This window comes from Phyllostomus hastatus, unplaced genomic scaffold (assembly GCF_019186645.2).
Source record: "Phyllostomus hastatus isolate PE091 unplaced genomic scaffold, TTU_PhHast_1.1 phas_contig_17, whole genome shotgun sequence".
Lineage (NCBI taxonomy): Eukaryota > Metazoa > Chordata > Mammalia > Chiroptera > Phyllostomidae > Phyllostomus > Phyllostomus hastatus.
The window spans coordinates 10480154-10497890 of record NW_025333664.1 but is presented as its reverse complement, the minus strand read 5'-3'; the positions used below and the strand labels follow the sequence as shown (position 1 = coordinate 10497890).

The 17737-nt window shown below is 57.2% G+C and overlaps 1 protein-coding gene across 1 annotated transcript in view; it reads right to left on the bottom strand.

Moving 5' to 3' along the window:
- Positions 1-16911, bottom strand: part of CDH22 (cadherin 22) — a 69709-nt gene extending 52798 nt beyond the window's left edge. The window contains exons 1-2 of the mRNA XM_045833213.1: positions 16657-16911; positions 7193-7487 (exon numbers count right to left, since the gene is read on the bottom strand). Of these exons, the coding sequence (XP_045689169.1) occupies positions 7193-7487; positions 16657-16911 (550 nt within the window). The remainder of the gene's footprint in view (positions 1-7192; positions 7488-16656) is intronic.
- Between the last annotated feature and the right edge of the window lie 826 nt (positions 16912-17737).

Sequence of the window (17737 nt, the reverse complement as noted above, 5' to 3'; positions counted from 1 at the left end):
GTCCCCCGTCCCCACCCAGGGTGGTGAGAGCCAGTGCCGTTGCTAGGCAAGGAGATATTGCACATATAGATCTTCCTGGACTTTAATTAAAAACATCTTTAGAAGTTGTCTCTGCAGAGGCCAGCGATTGATTCCTGGCTTGGGCCCGAGGGCTGCTGAGCTATACTCTCTCCGGCTGCAGGTGGGACCATCAGGGGCCCCCAGCCTGCTGCTGCCCTGCTCCAACGGGACCCTGGGGCACGCACTGCCTTCTGCCTTCCTCCTGTCCTCTCTGTCCCCGGTTCCCAGCCCTGGATTTCGCAGTCAGCATGCTATCCCAACTGGATTTCTCCTTCCCTCTTAAACCTCAGTTTCTTCAGCTGTAAAACGGGGTGTCAACACTGAACCCAGGAGAGTTCCTGGGATGATGAAATGAGATTAGGGATGGGAGAGTGCTCTGCAAGCTGCACAGTCGTGCGCCAGCTGAAGAAATGGTGGTGGCTATTTGCCGCACGTGCTGAGGCAAGCAGCTCGGGTTCTGGTCTCAGGTTCTGGGTCTGGTTCTGGCTCTGTCTTACTCTGGAACCGCAGGCAAGCCGCTTTCTCTCTCTCTCTGAATTTATTCCCTCCTTGGTAAAATGAGGACAGTAATATCTGCCTTGCTTATTTTCCAGGATGGTTAGAATAAAGGGAAATAGCTCCACGAAGGCAGTGTTGGCGGATGGCTATTATTTAGTGAATATCCCGATGCAAACTCGACTATAAAACAGTCTTTTCCCACCTGTTAAAGATGCTGCTAACGGAACACGGGGGAAAGTGGCTGTGGCAGAGTCTCTGCCCGTTCCAGACCATTGAGCCACAACGCCATGGTCCAGCAACGCCAGTCCTATGGCATATAAACTACCACATTCTCCTGCGTTTGCTCAAGCAGACATCACTAATCAATTGTGGCTTTCTTTTCTGTTGAGCCTCAATGAATCCTCAGACTCCCTAATACAGCCCTAAAGTCACTACGAATTAGCGCTGACACCAGAAATAAAACTGCTCTGCTACCACTTTGAGGTCAGGAGCCGTATCTTGCTAACCTTTGCACCCCCGCATGGTAGGCACAGATCTGTGTTTATTGAATTGAGAGCAACTGCTTATTTTTTTTTATCCCCTTGGGGCTATATATCAAGTAGGTGCTAATAAATGTTCGCTAGGTTGGGTGACTCATCTTTGCAACCCCTACAGGGCCAAGTACATGGGAGGACTTGTAGATAATGGGTGCAGATAAACATTTGTGGATTTAATTCAATTACTTATCTTTACATCCCCTGCAGTGCCCAGAATAAAGCAGTGGCTAATAGATGAGTATTGGACTGAACTTCTCATTGCTGGATCCTCCACAGTGCCAAGTGTATTGTACTATACGGAGCTGGCATTAATAAGCAGGCGGAGCTGAACTGGGCACAGGAGCCCTATGAGATCCTCTCGCTGTATGCTGGTCAGGTTTGACACCCTAGGGGAGGGGTCCGGCTCCCCTTCATCAAGAGGTTACCTCGTCCAACTCTTCTCTAGCAAAACTTACTCCCTTGTTGATGTCGGCCAGCCCCGAGCCTTACATTTCCTCTGTCGGTGGATGACGTCCAGCACTGTATCTCTAGCCCCGATCTCACTCCTGACCTTCAGGCTCGGAGATCCAACTGTCCCCCTGACAATTCCACTCAGATTTCTAGCAGACATCTCAATCTCAACCGGTCCGATAATGAATTCTGAATTTTGCACGGCAAACTCGCTCTCCCCGGAGCACTCCAGTGTCAGCAAAGCCGCTGCATCCATGCAGTGGCTCGGGCCCAAAACGCCAGCATCACCCTCGTCCCGTCTCTCACGCCCTACATCCAATCCTTTGTCACAAAGGCTGCAGGCTCCACCTTCAACATGCACCCCTAACCCCGTATCTTCTCACCACCTACGCTGGTCCAAGTCACTGTCACCTCTTGTCCACACGGTTGCAGTTGCCTCTCACCCATCTCCCTACTTCCACCCTCGCCCCCTACAGTCTGTTTTCAACATGGCGGCCAACAGTCATCCTTTAAAAATGTGAGTTGCCTCATGCCACTTCTCCGCTCCTTGCCTCACCGACAGGACAACCGAAAACATGTCAGTGGCCACAGAGTCTTAAGTGATCCTGCCTCTGGTACCCCTTGCGATCTCACCAGGCACTCTCCCCCTCACTAACTCCTCTCTTCACCCACATGCACCTTGCTGTTCCTCAGACATGACAGACACACTATGCCTCAGGACCTTTGCACTTGCTGTCCCCTCTGCCTGGAACTTCTCCTCCAACATAGTGGTTCTCCGAGTGTGGTCCCTAGATGAGTGGCATCAGCATCACCTTGGAATTTGTTAAAAATGCAAACATTTCCAGCCGCCTAGACCCACGGAATCAGAAACCCTGGGGTGGGGGGTGGGCAGGGAGGAGAGCAGGCAGCCATCTGTGTTGTAACGAGCCTGTCAGTAATGTGGACGCATAGTCAAGTTTGACAACCACGGTGCCACATAGTTCCTCAGCTCATTCCCTTGGTCCCTTCGGGTCTCTGTTCAAATGTCACGTTGTAAAAAGAAAGGCCTTCCCCGTCCTGACCTGTGTGGCTCAGGTGGATTCCCAGGCGGGGCACACGCCTGGGTTGCAGGTTTGGTCCCTGGCTTGGCGCACAAATGGTTGGGGCTTGTACGAGAGGCAAGGAACGCAACCGGTCAGTGTTTCTCGCCCTCTCCTTTCCTTTCTCTCTCCCCCCACCCCTCTCTCAAAATAAATAAGTAATCTTAAAAAATAGCACTCCCCCAGTATAGGATGGGGGAAAGCTGGGTTTGTAGCTGTGAGTACGTGGAACAGAGTTCATTCTTGTATTATTATTGATTAATCACTGTATTATTTTCCATACAAACTATTATAAACCCACTTTTACCCCACCCTGTATAATTCCCAGTTCCCTGTTCTTCACAGCGCTTACGCCCCTGGGTGTGTAATGCAGTGGTTTGTTTATTTCTTTCCTGTCCTCAACCTGCTCTGTACATAAGCTTCCTAATAATCCCCAAAACCTGGAGCAGTGCGTGGCACACAGTAGGTACTCAATAAATATCTGTTGCACACTTTGACCGGTGTGGTTCAGTGGGTTGGATGTCGTCCCACAAACCAAAAGGTCACTGGTTTGATCCCTGGTCAGGGCACGTGGGTTGCAGGCCAGGGCCCCAGTTTGCTATTTCTCTCACTCTCTTTCTCCTTCCCTTCCCCTCTCTCTAAAAATACGTAAATAAAATCTTTAAAAAATATCTGTTGCATAAATGAAACCCCCTCAATGCTCAGAAGGGGACTTGGGGCCCAGAGGGAGGCAGGGACTCGGCCAAGGTCACGAGGGGAGCCGGGCCTGCTGACAGCCAGCTGCAGGTCGCGCTGGGCGGCCTGCGCCCCTCCTTGGGAGCGTGGTGCGCTGGAGGCCCCTGGCACACTTCCGTTCCCTTTTAAGCCATGAGTGGTTTAATTTGCGAGTGCTGCTGCCTTTCATGTCCCAAGCTGCGTCCCCGCTCCCTCTGATCTCCAAAGCTGCCCGGAACCAGGTGCCGCTTGTCGGCCCCGCCTCCCTCAGCCCGGATCAGGAGGCTCGGTAATTGTGACTGATGTTCAAAGCCGCCTGGAGTCTCCGCAAGCACCCCGGTGTCGAATTTGCTTCCCCTTCAAAAAGTTGCTCAAATGAAATAAACTAATTTAATTTCTGCTTCCTCCCTCCCCCCTCCTGGGTTGCCTGGCTTGTCTAAGCTGAGTCCGCCTGCCTGACTTCTTTCCTGCGTGGAATGTCAGAGCGAGTGGGCTGGGAGCGGGAGGCGAGGAGAGGTGAGCCTCCTCAGGCCAGTGCCCGTGCATGACGCTGGGGGCTGGCCCTGCCTCCTGCTTGCTGGGAGACCTTGAATGAGCCTTGCCCTTCTCTTGGTCTCAGTTTCCCCACAGGGGACACAGGACCCTTGCCACTCCAACAGCCTGGGAGCCAAGCTCAGCAACTTGCCGTGGCACTGACTCGCTACGTGACTGCGAGCACGTTTCCTCCTCTCTGAGCCTCGGTGTGTCCACCTGTTCAATGGGGATGCTACGGTCAGTCCCGCCACCTGCACCTCTCAGAGTTGAAGCGTGAGGGGAGCGATGATGGACCAGCCTCCCAGGTGGATATGGGGCTGGGCTTCCCTCTGGAGCCCCCACCCCCCATCCCCACCCGTTCTCCATACAGCAGCAGGGGGCGCTGTCTCCAACGCAAGTCTGCGGGAGTCATTCCCTCGCTCAATTAAGCCTTCCCAGGCTCCAGGCTTCCTTCAGGTCCTTGGGATATGGCTCCTGCTTCCTTCTGCAGCCTCCTTTCTGACCTTTTCGATGGAGAAACAGGCAGGCTGGTTTTGGGGGAAGAGAGACAGGGAGGGCACATCTTCTTAGGCCAGAGTTTAAGTTTAGGCGCAGAGGCTGCTGGGCCTGGGAGGTCAGCGGCTTGGGCTACCTCTGACTCGCTGTGTGACCTTGGACACATCCCTGCCCCTCCAAGCCTCAGTTTCCCCCATTTGCACAACTGATTCCTAAGTCCTCATTGGGCTCTGACAGTCCAGGCAGTCTCTGCTACTGACAACTTCCAAGTTCATGTCTCCAGCCCAGACCTGTCCGCTGAGCCTGTGTATTGAACTGCCTTTCCCAGATCTCCATCTGGCCAGCTCACCGGCACTTCCAACTTTGCATGCCTGAAACCGAACCCCTGATTTACCTCCGCCTCGAAATCGGTTCCGCCCATCTCAGCAAATGGAAACCCCGTCGCTTTAATTGTCCAGGTCAAAATCTCGGTAGTCATCCTTGAATTTCCTTCCGCTCACGCCTCGCATCCAATCCATTAGCAAATGCTTTCAGCCCTACTTTCGAAATCTATCCATACGTCGACCTCTTTCCAGTACCCTCGCCGGTCCCACCCTGCTCCACACCACTGTGATTTCCTGCCTAGGTAATTGCAATATTCTCCTCCATGGGCCATCTGTCTCTGCCGTCCCCCCCGCCCCACCCCCCACCTAATTGTCACAAAACAGCTAGGGGATCCTGTTAAAACTGAGTCGGATCATGTCGCTCTTCTGGACAAGCCCACCCGCTGACGTCCCCGCCTGCTCAGCGTGAAAGGCGAAGCCCTGACTGTGGTCCGCCTGACTGCAAGATCCCACTGTTTCTCCGCTCACCTCAGGGACTCGGCAGGTACTGTTCCCTCTGCCCGGAATGCTCTTCCCCCAGGGCCCTTGCCTTCACAGCCTTCGGGTCTCCGCATCAGTGTCCTCTCAAAGGAGCCTTCCCCAATGGAAGATCTGTTTGTTTACTTGCTTCCTGAGAGCAGGGAGGCTTGTCTGCCTTTTCATTGCTGTGTCCCCAGTGCCTAGCAAATAGTAAGTCTGCATACATATTTCTTTTTCTTTTAAATATATATTTTTTAATTTCTTAAAAAAGTTTGTTTATCTATTTTAGACAGAGGGGAAGGGAAGGACAAAGAGAGGGAGAGAAACATAAACGTGTGGTTGCCTCTTGCATGCCCCCATCTGGGGACCTGGCCCATAACCCAGACATGTGCCCTGGCTGGGAATCGAACCAGCGACCCTTTTGTTCACAGGCTGGTGCTCAGTCCACTGAGCCACATTAACCAGGGCTGCATACATATTTCTTCAGTGAATGAGTGAATACACTCCAATAGACACATGGCATGTCACACGGGCACACGGGTCTTAAGATGCCATTTGACCAGCCAAGGAGGTGCCCACCAGGCGCACACGCAGACCCGCGTGTGTGTGCGATCCAGCGGCACCCACACTCACACCCTCGCAGCTCCCTGTTCTCCCACCATCCCTGCGTGCCCGCCATCTTCTCTGGTCCGCTCCCTCCTCTTTAGTTCCCGGCAGCCCGCTCATTACCCACCAATCTGCCAGTTCAGCTGAATCTGGGAAAGCTGGGGCTGACTGCACTTTTCCCCAAGCACCCAGATGCCCCTGGCATCTGTCGCGCAGCCGTAGAGCTGGAAGGCCCAGAGAGAAGCGGCGCCGAGCCCCTGGCCACAGCGCATCAGCGACGGCACGTGCTCCCTGCCCAGCCTGGCTTGGAGGTTACCACGGTGGGGGAGGAGACGGCAGCTACTGGCTTTAACAGGAGCCCCAGCCCGAGTGGGGCCAGGTGGTCAGCTGGCTGCGTGAGGGCCCCACGGAGGAAGAGGGCAGGTTCATCCAGCCTTTAGCCTCGGTGTTGCCTGCTGGGTGAACGTGAGTTCCTGAGTGGGGCCACATCGGAGGTGTTCTGCAGACGGGACTTGCAATGTGTGTGCTCATTCTCCACACACACCCAGTGCCTCCGAGTGTGTGCAACCTGCCTGGGCACATGCACCTGAGTCTGTGTCTGGGGCCTCAGCCATCTCTGTGAACCCGTGTCCCCAGGCGGCGGGACTTGGCTGCCTCGGGGCTTCCCGAGCGCGGTGAATGAAGCTGTCTGAACATTGCTGCACCTGGTCGTGCGCGGGCCTGTCTGCGGCCCCACTCCGGTGGGGCCCGGCCCCAGGATGGTGGCATTGGGTGTGGCTATTCCTTGTGTTTGTGTGGGTGACTGTGCGTTCGCTCCATCTGTGTCAGGGGCTGTTTCCTGGGTGGGGCTGTAGGTGGCTAGGCTGGGTGTGAGGCTGTGTCTGGTCGTGGGCTTGGGTCTCTGGTTGTAGGTGTAGCCATGTCCAGCTGTGCCTGAGCTGTGTGGGGATGGTGGCCACGGTGCAGGTGGACTCTGGCGAAGGGCCGCGCACGAGCAGACAGCTGAGCCAGCTTGCAGTAGCCTGTGCAGCTGGGCTTGTGTGTGTGACTGCGTGTGGGTGTAAGACTGTGTCCGAGTGTATCTCTGTGTCCACATGTAGACCCATGTTCATGGGGGACTGTGTCCACGTGTGTGCCTGAGGTCACGTGCATGCCTCTGTCCACGTGTGCGGCTGTGACTGTGCCCAGGACTAGGCCTGAGCCTGTGTGGGCACCTGGGCTCACGCCTGTACGTCTGCCCCGGGGCAGCAGTTCCTGTCTCCCTGGCCCTGCCCCAGAGTGGCAGCCACGCACCCACAGCAGGCCGCCCTCAGAGCCTGGCAGGCCCCCTTCCCCCTCGCCCTGGCCCAGCCCCTCCCCCCAGGACCCCGCAGCCTACCTGTGGGCGAGAGCTCGGCCACGCTGCCAATGTAGGGGCCGTGCAGGAAGCGGGGCTCGCTGTCGTTGATGTCCTGCACCTTGATGATGAACTCCGACTCGGGCTCCAGGAGGCGGTCGGTGGCGCGGTCGCGAGCCTGGGCCCGGAGCGTGTAGAAGGTCTTCTGCTCACGGTCCAGTCTCTCCATGGCGTGGATGTCACCGGTCAGCTCATCGATCAGGAAGATGGTGCCTGCGCCCTCGCCCGAGATGGTGTACTTGATGGCTCCGTCACCCTCGTCTGAGTCCGAGTGGATCTGGAGAGGCAGGGAGACAGACGGAGTGGAGGGTGGGAGGAAGCTCCTCTCAGCTTCCCCGCCTTCAGTCCCGCTGGGGGCCTGCTCCTAAGTGTGTCTCTTCTCCCACGTACCAGCCCTCTGCAGAAACACGGAGGCCTGGGGGGCCATGCCGCACCCTGGTCCGGGCCTCACGGTCGGGCCGGGAACGTTCCACCAGCGGCTCTCCCTGCTCCAGCCCTACCCTGCTATCTACCTTTGCCTCTGCAGCCGGAACCCTCGGCCTCAGGGGCAGATCTGAACACGTCCCCCGCTGCTTGCGACTCTTTTATGGCTCCCCACTGCCTTTACAGGGAAGTCCAGAGCCGCCTCCACACCAGTCGGCTCCAGCCGCGGGCACCCTGTCCTGACTGCTCTGCCTGCTGAAGCCCTACTCATCCCGCAGGCTCCGTTCAAATGCCGCTTCTTCCCCAAAGCTCTTCCGGATCTCTGTTCCCCAGCGCCCTCCGAGGTCTCTGCAGCCCGCCATGCCATCGTCGTCATGGTCAGCTTGTAGGGTGGCTGTAGCCAGTGCTTCTCCCACCTCCCGTGCATGCCAATCACCCAAGGATCTTGTTGCAATGCAGATTCCGACTCGGTGGGTCTGGGAACAGGGCCTCGGCGTGCATTTCTAACAAGGTTCCGAGCCGCTGTCCGGTCTCCCTGGGCTCCGCACCCCCAGATATCAGGGCTGAACCTTACTTATGTCAGTATCTGGACAGCCAGATGCAGGGCTTGCTTGGCACAGGATGGGCACAGGGCATAGAGGGAGAGAGGAGAAAACGGGGTGCGCGCTGAAGGGGCACTCCCTACGTGCCAGGCACCGTGCTGAGCAATGGACGTATATGTCTAGTTCAGCGTTCTTTACTTAAAAGAAAGTACTAGAGTAGGCTTCGCCTCTGGTGTTATAGATTTATTTTCTGTGTTCTCCTGAGGATTGGAGAAGTGGGGTGACTGGCTCAGTGGAGGAACTGGCCTGGTCTGCAGCCTGGACGGCTCGCCCCATCCTCCAGCCTCCCAAGAGGGGCCCAGAGGGAGGAGGAGGCGCGACAGCCTGGCCTGGGCAGCAGCAGCACCTCCCTGGGTGTCTGCTGCGCCTCTCCGAGCCTCAGTCGCCTCCTCGGTAACACGCGGGTCACAGCAGCACCTCTCTCCCAGAGGTGCTGGGGGATAATTGAGTTGAAACCACACAAGGCCCTCAGCACATGCCTGGCCGCACATGACAAAGTATTTAACAGCCAGCAGGGCAGGGGCACTGTCCATGGAGTGGGGCCACAGCAGGACCCCGCGGGGCCAGGTAGCCAGGCAGGCACCTTGCGGTTGCTAGATCACAGACAGGTCCGAGGGGCTGAGGGAGCTGGGCAAGGGGGTGGAGAGACACTATTTACTGCAGACTTCTTCACCATCTCACCACCCGGCGCAACCACGCCAGTGTGCACGAGCTGAAAATCAGCCCTGCCTGAGCTGAAAATCAGCCCTGCCTGAGACGTAATAAGTGTCCAACAAATGGCAGCTACCAGACTGTTACATTCTTGCTAAATGTCAGCGATATATACCTGGGATTGAATTGAGGCACTCACAGGCTCCAGGTCCCAGGCTGTTGGCCCTGCCAGAGATCTCCTGGGCAAGGACTCAGCCAGCGGACTGTTCTTCCAAACAGAGACACCCGAGCCCTTACCCTCCGATGCTCAGATCTCCGAGGCGGCTCCGAGCAAAGGAAAATGCATCCCAGGAAGCTGGTGACCCTGGGTTGGGTCCCCACTCCCCTCTAAACTTCCAGAGAGATGGGGTGTGAATGAGAGAATCCCCAAGTCCCCTTTCCAGCCAGGATGCTGCGTCCCCCAGCCCACCCAGCAGGATAACAGGTGCCAATAAAGTTGTCATAAACGGGGACGAAAGCCCACCCCCTGCCATGCAGGAGGAGCCAGGGAATAAATTCTGCTGGTGGAACTTTGTGTCTGAAAGGTGGATTATAGAAGTGCCATTTGGAAGATTGAATGGCCCATAAACATTTTCATATTTCATTAGCCGATTAATGGGCATCTCTCGCTTTTTGGCGAGTCTGCTGATTCTCAGCAGAAATTGCGGGGAGTAAATGGAGGCGTCTGGTGGAACCTTTCTGGGTCCCCATCCTATTATAGATTGCCCCAATTAATGCCTGTCCTGGGCTCCACCAAGAAGCCCTTCTTCCTGTCCAGTTACTGTTAATAGATTTCTCATAAGTGGCTGGATTGTAAAAACCTCATAACTCAGTTTAATGCCCCCAATAAAATTATCTCAGAACGGCGGCCCTGAATCACTGGCAGCGCGGGGAGATGAGACCTGTCTCTCCTGTTTGCTGTTTATGTTTTTCTGCCACGTCTGCCCAGGGGACGCAGGGATAGGCGAGGGTGGCCCCGTTCCCTCCTAGAGTGCCCAAGCCCGCGTTTCCAACCAGACCTGCCATCTGCTTGCTCGCTCCATCGGCACACACTTCTGAGCAGTGCGCGGAATACGGGCACACCTTGGAGACACGGCGGGTCGGTTCCAGACATCGCAATGCGGTATCGCAACGGAGCAAGTCACAAACTTTTTTGATGGTGAAGGGTCTTGCCTTCGATTTGTAAAAAAGACACAGCATCGGCGGAGCGCAATACAGCCAAGCACAGTAAAACAAGGTGTGCCTGTAGTTACCATTTGGGGGGATGCTGAACAGCTATAGCGTTAGTCTTCATCACGGCCACACGGAGCACTGTTATTCTCCCCTTTCTCAGATGGGAAAGCGGAGGCCCAGAGCGGGGAAGTCATTTGCTTGGTCACACAGACACGTGGGGGAAGCCAGCTCCTGACACCACGACTTACAAACATTGTGACCATGGGCTTGTTTGTTTTACCTTTCTGGGCTCATTCTCCCACCTGAGGAGTCAGATCAAGCCCTACCTGGTGCAGGTGTGGTGAGGATTACATGAGAACGTGTAACGTCTTAAACACTCTATAAATGGGTATTTCCTTCTTCTTCTTCCTTCTGGGCCTCCCTCCTGTCCCTGCAGCCTGCAACATCTTAACCCAGACCCCGGACAGGGGTCCCTTACGAGTGAGGAGTGGGGAGGAGGGATGGGAACCCAGAGGTGAAGTCATCAATGTTTTTCCGTGAAGAAGGACACAGAGGTCACGCTGGGGCCCAGGGGCTGCCCACTGGGGGGCTGTAAGGACAGAGAGGGCAGGGCCAGGAGCTGAGGATTCAGGCGGGGCTGGGACTGCGGCCCTGCTCGCCCCGGCCCCGGCCCCATAGTGAAGAGGGAGCGTGTGTGGGCCTATCTCAGGAGCACACTTCTCGAGACCTACAGCGAGTGGAGGCTGGAGGGTGGTGCTCTCGTTCACCGATCCCCTGGCACAGGGGTGTCCAGCCTGCGGCCCACGGGCTGCATGTGTCTCAGGACCGCTCTGCATGCGGCTCAACGCAAAACCGTTAATTTACTTAAAACCTTGTGAGATTTATTCCGTGATTGTGCGTCACAATGTATTTAATGTGCGGCCCAAGGCAACTCTTCTTCCCGTGTGGCCCCGAGACGCCGAAAGGTTGGACACCCCTGCGTATCACGCATGTGTCGCAGGCCTTTGCAGAAATCTGGTGTCATTTCACCCACACACGCATCCCCATTTCCCAGGCGAAGAGATGAGGCGGGCCCTCACCTGCTTGAGTCCTATGCAGGGGTGACCCCTCTGCAGCCTCTGGGGAGCGGGTCAGTCCACTTACAATGTTTTGGGCTAAGAGGGACCGGGGAGGAAGGGCTGGACCTCGGGGCAGTCACGGGGCTGCACAGCTGGGGGAGAGGCCTTGACACCAGTCGGTGGCGGCCTCTTCAGTCCGAGCCTCTAGTTCATCACTTAGAAGAGGACTTCGAATCACAGATCAGTAAAGGCCACAGGCTTTGGCTTCAGGACTGGCTGGGCGCCAGCCTCAGCTCTGTCACTGACCTGTGGCACAGCCCGCGGTAAGAGGACACCCTTGTCTGAGCCTCAGTTTTCCTCTCTGTAGATCAGACATTTTCCAAAACATTTTAAAGGTTCATCAGATCACGTGTGGAAGCTCTCGGTGCATAGCAGGAGGTGCCCAGTGCAGGTTCGCCTCCTCTCTCTCTCACACCCGAGTCTCAGGGGAGTTTGGGGGCCACTCAAATCCTGACCCACTGGAGACAGAGGGACCATTGTCCAACATCTGCGTGGAGTCTTTTAAACTCAGCGTGTTTCCTCCTTCAGGAAGTCCTCTCGGATGCCCTCCCATCTGGCCGAAAGACCTTCACCCTGCTCCGTCGCCCCGCCCCACGCACACTCCCCTGTACCACCTCAGTGCTGCACATCTGTCGCCCCAGCTGTGCTGGGCCTCAGGGACTGGGGCGAACTGTGGTTGCTCTGTGGCCTGAACTCCCCCAGCGCAGCACGCCCCGGTGCCCTGACAACGCCTGCACAGAGAAGACGGAGGAGAGGGGAAGTTGAACGCGTGTGTGTGAGCGTGCGCGCGCACGAGAGTGTGAGATCACGAGCTCCTTGAGGGCCGAGCACGTGGCTTTGTTTCCACATCCTCGGCATCCGGCGTGTGGCCCAGCACCGTGCACATTGAATGAATGAACAGTGAAACACGCAGCTGTCATTAGAATTCCCCAGAGTGCTCTGCGGTTTCTGGAAGATCCCGTCACTCTGTTAAGTCCCAGGGAGGCAAGTGTTCAGAGGGGCGGGGGGTCACTGGGCGTCCTTCCGGACTCTTTGCCGTGACCTCGCTGATGTCTCAGAGTGACCTGGGGAATCAGAGATTATTCTCTCCCTGTCACACAGGTTGGTGAACCGAAGCTCAGAGAGGGCCGTATCCTGCCTGAAGTCACACAGCGAACAAGAGGCGGCCCCAAGGCCTGTCTGACTTCGCGTCCTGGATTCTCCCCGCTGCATCAGGTGTGGGCAGCCCCGGGGGAGACCGGCCCCTCCCCAACTCCAGCCCTGGACCATAAACAACAGGCAAAACGCGGGAGTGAGGGCCTTTCCCCAGGGGGGGGCCGAAAAACAGGATTTATGAGGCTGTTAATTACTTCCTCCTAATTAAATCAAAATTAAATGGGAACAGAGGTACGTTTCCCTTATTAAAGACAATTAAACGGACAGTGTGGCAACGCAAATAAAACGAGTCCAGGATTTAAATGGAAAGCAAATCAAATAAAAAGCCTCTCCCAGAATAAGGGGTCTGTTCACGCCCGAGCTACTCGTAAACCAGGAGTTCATCAATTTTCTTTAAATATTAGCAACTTAATTAAATCTGCTCTCCTCCCCACTTTAATCCTGCTGTATATCTAAAATAGATCTCACCGCCCACAGGGGCTGGGCATGAGTGCTGACCCTATATAATTCTAGCTTTAAAAAAAAAAAAAAGAATTAAAAATCCTACAAAATCCACAACCAGCTGACAGAAGCCTCGGGGGAAATTACAGTTCAGAAAAGGGGATTAGTCAATGCACCCAGATTGTATGGAAATGTTGGAGGTTGCTTTAAGGGTGGGCCTTGCGAGGAGGAGGAGGAGGTGGCAGCGAGGGGACAGGACAGCGGAGGGAACCGCTGGTGCGGGGCCTGGGCGAGCACCCCTGCGCCCAGCGGTTCCTGCGGGTGCCGACAGGAAGGAGCCTGGCGGTGAGGGATGGAGGCGGCGGCGGCTGTAAAATAGGTTACCGCTGGGGCCGGGGTTCACTGGAGATGCTGCTGTTGCTAAGCTACCTTTGGAATTCGACAAGGACGGATGCTCCCTCCCCGCGGCTCCCTGGGGCAGGGGACCCAGAAGCAGTGAATTAACCGAAACCGTGGAGAAGTCCTTTCTCCCTGAAGAGCGAGAGAGCATAGTCTGAGTGCGCGTGTGTGTGTGTGTGCGTGTGCACACACAACCAGCTGCACGACAACGGGATTCGACCAGAAAGGGGACAAGTGGTTTTCAAAAGCCCAAGCCCATACTCCTAGAGTGAGGGGTGGGCTGGGGACCACCTCCCCTGACACACACACTTCGTGGTGAAAAACTAGGACATCAGGTCGCCAAGAGGCTTTCGGGGTCTACAGCAGGGTTTGGTGAGCCCGTGTAGATGGTATCTCTCGGTGGCGGAAGTGACAGGCGAGACCTGCAACTTAAAACTACTGCTGAGCACGTGCCAGGCGCTCTTCTAGGTTCCCGACATATGCCGACTCACGGGCTCCTCATCACAGCTCTTTGAGGAGGGGCTAGGAACAGCCTCCCTCAACAGAAAAGGAAACTGAGGCCCGGAGATGTGTCACATGACGAGCCCAGCGTCACCATAACAAGCAGCAGAGCTGGGGTGTGGCCCTGGCCGTCTGGCTGCAGCTGGCCCCCTGAGCCACACGCTACCCCGCCTTTCATAAGAAAGTGGGCTTTGCACAAATGTTTGCAGAGATGGAAACTTGTCTTTTCCTCCCTGCAGGGAGTGCTTGTCTGGACGTGGCCTTGAAGGCGAGAGAGGAGGGGCACTGGGTGCAGATGATGATGAAGGGGGAGGCTGACCGTGTCAGGACAGCAGCGGGGATGCTGGGAGAGGTCACTGTGAGGAGGAGGACCCCCGGGGCTGGGCGCCGTGCTTGCGTCAGAGCAGATGCTCACACAGAATAAACCGCCCCGGGCCAGGCGCGGGCCAGGCGCGGGCCAGGCGTCAGGAGATCTGGCTGGTCATTGACTTTGTCACCATGTTACTGGGACCTTGGCCTGAGGTTCTCTGCCCCTGGCCTCAGTTTCCCCATCTCACAAGGAAGGGCGTTACAAGGGCCCTGCCGTCACTGACGGGCTGTGGTTCTAGCAGATGGGGTAGGGTCGGCTCGCGCTGCTGCGAGGATAATGGGGGGACAGAAGTGGACAACAGTGGGGAGTCAGCCGTTTCTCGGGCCTTTGCAGCACGTGGGTGGCTGGGGGGGGTGCCTTCTCTGAGCCCCGGCTGCTGGGCAGACCCCAGGGCGGGGCTGCCTGAGACCACCACAGCCATTTAGGCAGAGGTGTCGGCGTCCTTCCCTGTCTCTCAGGGGTTTTCCAAAGTCCTTCTCCCGGGGCCTGGAAGTTTCACGAAGGTTTGGGGAACCAGGCTGGGACTGGCCTCCAGCACACACAGGTTCAAGTCCTGGCCAAGCCACTTGGCCCCTGTGACTTTGCCCTCTCTGAACTTCGATTTCCGTGTCTACGAAAGGGAACAACTGTTTCTCTTTTGCACTTTAAGAGTTAAGTTCTTCAATAGAAATAATGAGAAAAAAATAATAAACAAGCAACCGGCCCCAGGCAGAATGCTTTATGTGCTCGGTTTTCTTCTTCAATCCTTCCCCCAGCCCTAGGGAGCGATCTCTCTTAGCCCCGCTTTTGCAGATGAAGAGGCTGAGGTCCAGAGAGGGCGAGGCAGTGTGGCTCATGGGTTAGCAGAGCCAGGCCTCCAAGTGGGGCGTGTCTGGCCCCAAAGCATCCTTCGCCACCTCCCCATTAGCTGTTGTCTAGCTGTGGGGCACTGGTGCCCCCTTCCCGTCCCTGCACCCTGTTCTGCCGGACCACCGTCTCCCTGCCCTGGCTAGGAGTCAGCGGCCTCAGGTTCTGCCACGGGTTTGCTTGAGCCGGGACAGGAGCCTCTCTGAGCTCGGTCTGGGAAATCCTCCCTCGGATCAGCTGTGGGGACCGACTTTCGCCACATGTGTGGAGGGGAGAGTAGCCAAGGGCCAGGGACGACTGTGTCCAGACGAGATGAGATCTGGGTTTCCTGCCGGGAAAATCACAAGGCTAACATCGAGGCCTTGTCCTCCCGTCCTTGTCCAGGGTCCCGGTCCCTGAGCCCTGAGCTCGGCAGCTTGTCCAGTCCCCCAATTCTCAGACCCGGATCTCAGCACACAGGAAACTCCAGAGCTGGTCTCTCCCCAGCTCTGCTGACCCGAACTTCCTGGAAAGCTGCTTGGCCTTAGCAGAAGCCAGAGAACTCTCCCTGGGCACCACCCTGCTTCTCACGCCCTACAAACACCCCCTACCTCAACGCCTCGACGACCAACAGGCCTTCAGATAAGCTGGGCTCCTTCAGAACTCCAAGTCTCTGCATAGGTTATGCCCTCTTTCCCATTAGGCTGACGAACTCCTACTCATACATCAAAACCCACTCAGGTGTGTTCTCCTCCATGAAGCCAATAGATACCATGTATTAGGTGCCTACTCAGGGCCAGGTGCTGACCTGGGAAGTTTCTTGTGCACTGGGGGTGTCTCCGCCACTCCAGGGAGCCCCCACATGGCAGAGGCTGGATCTTAATTGCCCCTGCCTCTCCAGCATCCCATCCACGAGAGGCTCCGGGAATGAATGGATGGACAAAAGATCTCAGCTCCTTACACTCCCGAAGGCACAGACCTTCAGCCACACTAACCATCAGAGTTTATAGCATGCATTCATTCACTCATTCATTCAACGAACAGTTTGTGGGCAATGCCTGCATCTGTCACTGGGGATTGATGGTGAGGGAAACAAACACAGTCTAAGAAGAAAGATGCACATTAAATGCATAATCAAACAAACGCATGCATAATTAAGTGTTATGGAGGAAAGACAGGGCTCTGCTAGCCTGATGTGGAAGGGATAGCTTCCCTGACAAGTGGTGATGGAGCAGGGAGCTGAGGGTGCGTGTACAGTAATCAGTAGGAGCAGGGGGGAGCTGCTGGGGGCCGGGGGACAACCTAGGCAAAGGGGCGGCAGCAGGAGTGCTTGGGGCATCGGGGGCAGTCAGAGGGCAGCAGGGCCCTGTGGACACTCGAGGGTGGGGCTGGGTCTGTGGAGGCAATGGGATGGAATTTGGGGTTGTCCCCGAGTGCATGGGAAGCTACTGAAAACTTTAAGCTGGGTGCAGAGGGTATGTGTAGGACACGCTCAGATCTGCACGTTTGTTTCTGCATTCTAGATACCTCTAGCTACAAGGTGGACTGGGCTTACCCACCAGCACTCTAAGAGAAGGGCGTGGGGCCGGGTCGAAATTCGAGTGAGCGCCCCTGGTGTCTGCCGCAGTGGGGACCAGGCACTGGCACTTATGGGGGTGCGTGTGTAAGGGAATTGGAGTCCCTTGCATCTACCAGTGAGTGCGTCCAGGGTCCTGGGCACGCGAAAGTGGGTGCGGGGTCCCTCTTTACCTTGCCCACGTACAGGGGCTCGGTGCCCGTGTACTCCTCCACCACGAAGAACTGATTCCACACCCAGCCACGCTTCACGCGGCCCGCGCTCAGCGCGCTGTCCTGCAGAGCTCCAGGCGCCGCCAGCGCTGGCGTGCCCGCCGCCCACAGGCCTCCCAGCGGCAGGGGCGGCGCTGGCAGAAGCAGCAGCAAGAGCAGCAGCGCGGGCGACAGCGCGGCTCCAGGCAGCCCCCGACCGGCGGGCTGCGGCCTCATGCTTGGCCTGCGCGAGGGTCCCAGGCGCATGGACCGGAGGCACCAGGGAGTCGCCACTCGGGTGGCACCACGGGGCGGCGCCGCGTCACATGGTGGCCTCAGCGCAGCCACCGGGGCGCCGCTCCAGACGGAGCACCGGGACAGGCCCGCGCCCCTGAACGCCACCCAGGCGCGGGGGCGCCTGGCTGGAGGGGGAGGGGGCGCGGCCGCACCCCGGGCATGGACGGCCCTGGGGTCCCCGCCCGCGCCCCCCTCGAGCCTCCGCGGCCGGGTCACCAGGCAGTGCCTCCACAGCTCCCGAGTCCGGTGTGCGCCATGGTCCCTGCGCAGAGGGGCGCTGGTTGGGGCCCGCAGATCCTTGGGTCCTTAGAGGTCTTGGGGCGGTTTGGAGCAGGAGCCTGCAAGAGAAACAAGAGAACATCAGAGCAGGCTCCATGCGACTGCAGGGCAGGCGGCGCCTCTCTGTAGACGGTAGTCACTAATCAAACATGTACAGTGTGCCTGGCGCCGTGCGGGGTGGGGCAAACACAACACTGTCGGGACCGTAGTGGTCCCTGCCTTCCTGGGACTGTAGCGAAGTAGTCCTGCCTCCTCCCTCACACCCTTGGGCCCCGGCACCCTTCCTTTCAACTCCCCTCACACGCTTCTCCTCCCCTGCCCTCCCCCAGCCCCCTCCCCAGCTCCTTCTCAGCGGTCCTCCACCAGCCCCGCGCCCACAGGAGCAGGGGCCCTAGGAGCCGCTTCCGCCGCCCCTGGTCGCCGCCTCTCCAGCCCAGCCCACCGTCTAGAAGGCCCTCACCCCAGGGAAGGAGCAGGCCCTTCTAGA